The sequence below is a fragment of the Anthonomus grandis genome, chromosome 22 (genome assembly GCF_022605725.1).
Source record: "Anthonomus grandis grandis chromosome 22, icAntGran1.3, whole genome shotgun sequence".
In the NCBI taxonomy this organism is placed as follows: domain Eukaryota; kingdom Metazoa; phylum Arthropoda; class Insecta; order Coleoptera; family Curculionidae; genus Anthonomus; species Anthonomus grandis.
In genome coordinates, this window is record NC_065567.1 from 29,939,901 (window position 1) to 29,947,413 (window position 7,513).

General features: G+C 37.2%; 1 protein-coding gene across 1 annotated transcript; it reads right to left on the reverse strand.

The window, feature by feature from the left end:
• Positions 1-2,438: 2,438 nt before the first annotated feature.
• Positions 2,439-7,264, reverse strand: LOC126748883 (toll-like receptor Tollo). The gene has a single exon (XM_050458411.1). It carries the CDS (start codon positions 6,855-6,857, stop codon positions 2,907-2,909), a length of 3,951 nt encoding a protein of 1,316 aa, XP_050314368.1. The 5' UTR covers positions 6,858-7,264; the 3' UTR covers positions 2,439-2,906.
• Positions 7,265-7,513: the final 249 nt, after the last annotated feature.

Below are 7,513 nucleotides of genomic sequence, written 5' to 3' on the forward strand. Positions count from 1 at the left end.
TACTGCAAACAGATCCGTACAGATCCAATTTAAAAGGAAATCGGTCCTTTTTACTTTTAAGAAAACACCCTAAACGGTAAAAATTCGCCTTCGACTCTCTTCAATCAGCTTGAAATAACAACAAAAGCCGGCACAAAGATGGACCCGAGCAGATTAAAAAAAGATGAGTTTCTACGATTGGTGAGGTACAAAAGACATAATTTTATTCGAAATAAATTGGTTGATTTTATCTTGTTCTATGCCTTTCAGAGTAGCAATTTCGTGTCCTGTCCGGATCGCGTTACAATTTAAAGGGCCCTTGAATAAACAATTGGGATTTTACATCTGCTTATGCACTGTATGTTTTGCAAAGGGAGCGTCAAATATTGAGTTTTTTTTTTGTCAGACAGATTTGACGCATGACGTAGTGAATACCTTTAATTAAATTTGAGTGAGGTTTTTCAAAATTTACTTATATTGTTCAATTGTTAAAGCATAACTTAAGTGGATGTCGCATTTTTTTTTAATTATTATATTACTTAGACTCCTACTTATATTTTTCAAAGTAGGTCAAAGAACTATTGTATTATAAAACCAGGTGTATCACAATCCCCTTCCCTATTAAAAATGTCGGGGGTGAAACCCATCCTCATGAAAGGGTTGAAGTATAACAGACTAAAAGAATTATTGAGAAAATTTAAATTCTAGGTATGTGTAATAAATATCAAAATTTTTGTTCTTACATAACAGTGTCTCCGTTAAAAATTAACAAATAAAAAAATATTATGTGAATGTTACTTTTTATATAATATTTTGTTATTGCATATAAAACGTTTATTTATTCACTTATTTATTTATATTTTAAAGAACGTCAAATGCTTTGTGAGTCTGTATGTCTTGGAAGTAGATAATTCTTTTCTGGAAGCACCTGAAAACGCCTAATTTAATTGTAATTAATGCATGTTAGAAATCGAAATGAACAGTGCCAAAGCAACACACCATATATTATTATCGTTAAATATACAGTATTTATTTATTAATTTTTTAGTAATTTTTTGGTTTTTTAATAATTAAATATTGAAAATAAATTGTCTGCAAAAACATTGTTTTTCATAATCACAACCCTTGCCCCCCCACCCACCCCAAACATTTTCTCAGTAAGAAATTCTATTGAAAAATCACTGTTTTTCGTCCATAATATCTAATCCAATAACACTGTTTTTATACCATATTTATATGTATAATTATATAAAATTTAAATAAATAGTGTTATTAAATTAAATAATGAATATATATTTTCTGCTAAAACATTGTTTTTCATCATCACAACCCTTGCCCCCCCCCCACCCACCCCAAACATTTTCTCAGTAAGAAATTTTATTGAAAAATCACTATTTTTCGTCCATAATATCCAATCTAATAGCGCTTTTTTTGTATTAAATATTTATTAATATACATATATATAATTATATCAAATTGAAATAAATCAATCAGCTGTTATTCATGCTTATCATTTTAGAAAACAACGATTTTTGAAAACATTTTCTTACTGGTAAGTTGTGTGGGGTGGGTGGGGGGGGTAAGGGTAGCGTTAATAAAAAACGTTTTTTTTTGGCAAAAATAATTGCCTGAGAGAAAAATGCTTTTGAAAATTATAAGTAATAAAAAAATCTATAGTTTTTTTGTATCTGTACTTTTTTCACATAACCTAAAGGTTTTCAAGTAAAACGTGAAAAAACCCTATTTTATTTTTCGAAAGCATATACATATATTTAAAATAAGAAAATAGCTAGTGATAAAAAGACAAAAGAAAAATTATTTATTAATTAAAAAATACAAAATAATTAGCAAAATAATAAAAACTCTGTATTTTATTAATTTTTTTAATAAAAAAAAACGAAAGCTGTCATCAAGTTCCATCTATTTATACAACTATGACAAATAAACACCCTAAGGAAAACCTAATGGAAATAATAATAAATACACGTGAGATATCACGTAAAAAGTAATTAATTTTTATTCGTGAAAGCTATCATCACCCTAACTAGAAATGTTATTTTATATTTAATTTGCAATAAAGTTAATTAACAATAAAGTGGCAACCCCTTAGCACTGTTCCATATTAATTGCTAATACAGTGCAAGGGGTGCAAAAAAGAAATATACTTACCTGCCTTGACGTGGTGAAAATAAAAAAATAAATAAATTTTAAAAAATGTCTTTTATTCATAAATTAAAGTAATATCAATAATGTACATAAAGTATTCAACAGTCTTCAATGAATAAAATCGTTATCTATTTACATATTTTCCAATTAAATCTAGTGACTAATAAGCGTTTTAAAATTACAATTAAGAAATATTAGTTAAGAATTCACATAAAAAAATAATAAGTTCTGAAATAATATTTCCTAAACATTGAGTGCACGAAGGCGTTATTCTTATAATAAATATCCTCGAAATTTAAAATATGTACAAAATATATATATACAATAAATATTACACAGTAATATAAATTACGTAGCGACAATGGAGTACATATTAGTAATAATATTATATATAGTATAATTAGTAAATTCATATTTTATATTTATTTAAATATAAAATTTAGCAAATATAAGTAAAACAGCCTTTTTTTTTACTTGAATTTTGTAGTAACTTCACAATACAATACTGTGAACATTTATATTATAAGGTTCTTTTTACAGCAATTTTTTTTTAATACTTAAGATACTGGTTACATAGAAACGTGGAATTGTTTTTAAAAAATTTCATGAGCACAAGAAAGAGACGCTGTAAAAAATGAACCCAAGTTATCACAAATTAGAATTCTTGCATCTTAAAGCACAAAATTAGGAACAAAAAATATTTTTTTCCGCAACAAAAAAAAACATGTTTTGAAACAACCTTGCACCTAACGAACCCAAGCTTACACAAAATAAGTCCTACTCTGAGGTGGGGCATCTGGGATCGTCGAGTAGACGTGGTGAGGCACCTCAGCTCTACAGTTAGGATACTGTGAGTACTGAGGAGGTCTTCCGTCAATGGATACGTAGCTGTGGTTGAGCTGCTCGCTGCCATAGTGCTGGGAGCTAGCACTAGAACCCTCGTCCTCAGTGCTTCTATTGGAATCACCTCCAGAAACGTAAGTGCTTTGAGTAGGGGTTGGGGTGAGAGTACTGGTATGGACCCCAGGCATCGGTTGATACTTGTACCAAGAATCGGTGTGAGGAGAGTTGGTGTACCGAGGATTAGCTTTGCAGCGAATTTCCGGAAGGTGGTTCTGCTTTTTGCGTCTAGTAGTGGTGCTGGTAACGACATCCGGCATAGCATAGCGCAGCTTCTCCCAGAACCTACGCTCGCCCCATCTGGTGACAGTACCATCCCGCAGCAAAGCTCTTAGTTCCGGGTCCATTGGTTCCAAAGGATCTCCCGACAGTACGCAAACCAGTTTCTGCTGAAAGGTGTTACGTAGGGCAGCTTGTAGAGCTGCTCTGAACTCCGGCTTAGACCACTCAGTGCCGATCAAAGCAGGAGAGACAATGAACAAGACTCTTCTAGAAGCATCTGCTGCCCCCACCATAGCATCAGCCAAATAAGACGCTCCATTGACTAAATGGAGATCCCTATAGTGCAAGCATAAAGTATGTCCAAAGGCCTCAAGTTCGGGAGCAATGATTCTGGAAGCCAACTCATCATCCTTATGACTATAAACCACATAGCAGTCGTACATGTGGTCTCGGTCATCACCGCCATCATGCATCTCCTGAAATATTCGGACCCCATACTTTGAGTGCGCCCATAACCTGACTTCTTGCCTAAACACAAACATTATGGCGATGAGTAAGCACACGATAATCACAGACACTAAAGTGGCGGCCAGTAGGGTCACGTAGCTACCGCCGAGTAATTGATGTTCCTTCACTAGCTCCCGTTGCACCACAGAGGTCGCAATCGCGTTGTCCAAGTCGTCGCATTTATTTAAAGCATCAGCAACGGTCTCTGCACTATCGAAACAAAGCATTTTCGACGGATCGACACCAGAGGACCGGATCCACGAATTTAACCGACTTAAGGATGTACAATCGCAAGACCACCTGTTACCTTCCAGGGAAACACGAGGGGCGGACGCTCTGGCTTCCGCTTGAAATTGCCACGGAGGGAAGTTTACGATTTTATTATCGTCTAACTTTAGAACTTCCAAGTTGTGCATGTTGCGGAACGTCTGGTTTCCTACGTAGCTGATTTTATTGTGGTCCAAGTAGAGTTCGTTGATGTTTTCCAGCTGATCGAACTCGAACCCTTGCAGCTCCTGCAGCTCGTTGTCTTCCATATGGAGGATCCTTAACTGATTCACCCCATTAAACGTTCTGTTATGTAAAGTCTTGACGTTGCTGTTGTTCAAGAACAGGACCTCAAGCTTCTTTTTGCCTATAAAGACGTGGCTGCCGAGCTCCCCTAAATCGTTTCCATCCAAGTATATTTCAGTAGCATCCATCGGGATATTTCCAGGGACTTCTTTGTATGCTGCGTTGCTGCAATCAACTACGTTTGATGACCAGGTGTGGTCGTGGTAGCAAGTACATCGGTCAGGGCAAGTCATTTCGCAGTCACAAGCATCAAAGTCACAACAATGACATAAGGCGAAGCAGTGGGTTTGGTATGGGCATAAGAAGTTGGAAGGCTTCAGTCTGGTAAGGGGTTGAGGAGGAGCCCCCCGGGCATGTGCCAGTTCACACACCACTTCGTCTAAGTCAAGTACTTGAGGGTACTGACGTAAGTTGCTTAAGTGATTAATCCTTAAGAGCCACTCCATTTTACAGTCGCAATAAAAGGGGTTGCCTCCTATGTAAAATTGGGGTAAATCCTTATCGTCGCTCACGGGGCTTAGGTTTAAGGCGGATAAGTCTAGATACCTGATTTTGTTGCCATATAAAACAACCTTTTCCAAGTTCTTCTTGTGAGTAAAGGTATTTGGGGCAACCGAGGAGATTTTATTGTTCTGCAGGTATAAAGTCTCGACAGAGTCGGGGATACTGTTTTCTTGCAGCGTCGTTATTAAATTAAAACTGACATCAAGCATTTTAATTTTCAAAGTGTTTCTCACATCATAATAATTCCCTAATTCAGGGATCTCGTTACTGTGCATATCAAGCCACTCCAAGTTAACAGGCAAGTGGCTAAAATCGAACCACAACAGCTTATTGGAAGAAACATTCAGCCATATAAGGCTTTGCAAGTTGGTAAATACCCCACTAATATCAGTGAGCTCATTTGCATCAAGCCTTATTGCTTTTAATGTGGGATTACTAGCGAAGGCACTCTGCTCAACATACTTTATTTTATTCGAAGCTAAATTAAGTACCTGTAGGCTCGGCAACGTTGAAAAGGCATCTCTAGACACATTCACGATATGGTTGTCCACCAATCTTAACCCATACAAAAGTTCCAAACCTTCAAAGGAAGCGTTCGTAACTGATTCTATACGGTTTTTACCCAAATCAAGGGTTTTAAGAAAGCGTAATTGCCCGATACCTGCCGGGACCATACCGAGCATATTCCCATTCAAACCCAAGTCTTGCAAATTTGTCACGTTTTCAAACGTTTTAGGATGAATATATTCAATTTCGTTTTGGTCCAGTAGCAACTGGTTTAGGGCATACATCCCGGTAAAATAGTGGGCCTCAATATGTGCGATTCTGTTATGGCTTAGGGTCAATGCATGCAAATTCTTTAATTCACTAAAAGCACCTTCTGCAATGGTATTTATGTTGTTATGCTCCAGATTAAGGATTTGTAAAGTATACAGGTCATGAAACAGCTGTCCATCAATACGGTTCAGCTGATTATATCCTAAATTAAGTACAACAAGCCTGACTAGTCCAGAAAATGTGTCTCGATTAACCCATCTGCTAGTCAATTCATTATGGGATAAATCAACAATCCTTAGCTCATCCAGACCCTCTAGGAGCCCAGGTGCTAGCACACTCAAAGAGTTATTTTGCAAATATAAATGCTTTAAATCTCTGGAAGACTGGAATAACTCTGGAGGCAAAGCCACTAAACAATTGCTCGATAAATTAAGGGTTTGCAAAGCATTTAAACCAACAAACGAACGGTCCCCCAAAGTACTTATGGCATTATCCTGGAGGTTTAGCTCAGAGAGACTTCTCAACGCACTAAAACCATTATCAGGCAAAGAAATTATTTCATTTTTGCTCAAATCCAAGATCTCTAACCCGTTGACACAAGACCTACCAGGTTCCAATGGTCCCTTACCCCAGTCAGACAACCCTAAGCTTTGAATGTCTTGTAATTTATTGGTAGTCAAGTTAAGATGGGTAAGGCTGTATAATGGACAAAACAGATCTAGTGGGGTGTTCCAGATATTGTTATCACCCAAATCCAAGTGCCTTAGCTCAGTTAATCCGCGGAAACTCTCAGCATGCAGCTCTAAAGCCATAGAGGACCACTCAGAATTATGAGAGCGTAACGATAATTTTTTCAAATGCCTCAAACTACTCATTGCGGCAGCAGGAATATTACGGATCTTGCAGTTTTCTACATTTAAAATTCTTAGCTTACGTAGTGGGGCCAAAAAGCTGCCGTGTCTGGACGTTTCCAAACTGCTTTCGAAAAACAACGCGTCGTTACACTCCAGTGATAACACAGTAACGCGATCGCTTTGCGATTGAGTTAAATTGCCAATCAAAGGTTCTGCTTGATTAATCGTTCTAATTTGGCATGTTAATATTGGCTCCTCGGATTCGTCATTTACTGGTTGCATTTGCCACTCGCACCCCTTAGGTGTGAACGAGGTTAAACTACGTGCACTAACACCCACTAAAATTGCACTAACTAGTAATAGTTGTTGGTACATGGTGATGGAAAGTTTTTGCTACAGCACCATAACACTTAACTTTGCCGATACTTTAAAATATGAGGCGACGAAAGTTTACGCGAGTGAGGCTAGAAACCGACTCGTAGCACGTCGAACGACTGACTGTCTGAATTCAACTAACATTCGCTATGTGGAAGCAGCAGACTGTTGCATTCGGCGGGACTTTAGCCACGCCTACTAGCCCCCTCTAGCACCCCGTAGAGGGGGCTAGCCTCAGCTGTGAATGGATGGTGTCACGTGGAGTTGATAATGTTAACAAAGTGCAAAGTGGATATGTTGCCTTGCCCCACCACCTCGCGGATCTTCTTGCAAATTGTTATGTGTTTTGTGGTCGAGATGGTTGATTTTTTTTCAACTGTCTTCCTTTTTGTTGATGACTGGCAGGAGTGAAGTTGGCTTTTTTCATGGTTGGTGGCTTAGGCGTTTAGTGGTAATCAAAGGGTATCATCTCAGATTGTTTCTCCTATGATGGGTAATGTCATATTCGCTTGCCAGACGTTAAGTTGCTCAAGAAGCCAGTTTAAAATAGATTTGTGTATAAGTGTGTTTTTTTTTAATCATTATGTTTTTTGCTGCAAGGCCTTGCGATTATATGAAAAATGTAATTACATTTGAAAATTGTGCATAACCTAGTT

Bases quoted from the DNA above. Each gene is read 5' to 3' on its own strand.
- LOC126748883 (XM_050458411.1), bottom strand. From the start codon at position 6,857: ATGTACCAACAACTATTACTAGTTAGTGCAATTTTAGTGGGTGTTAGT.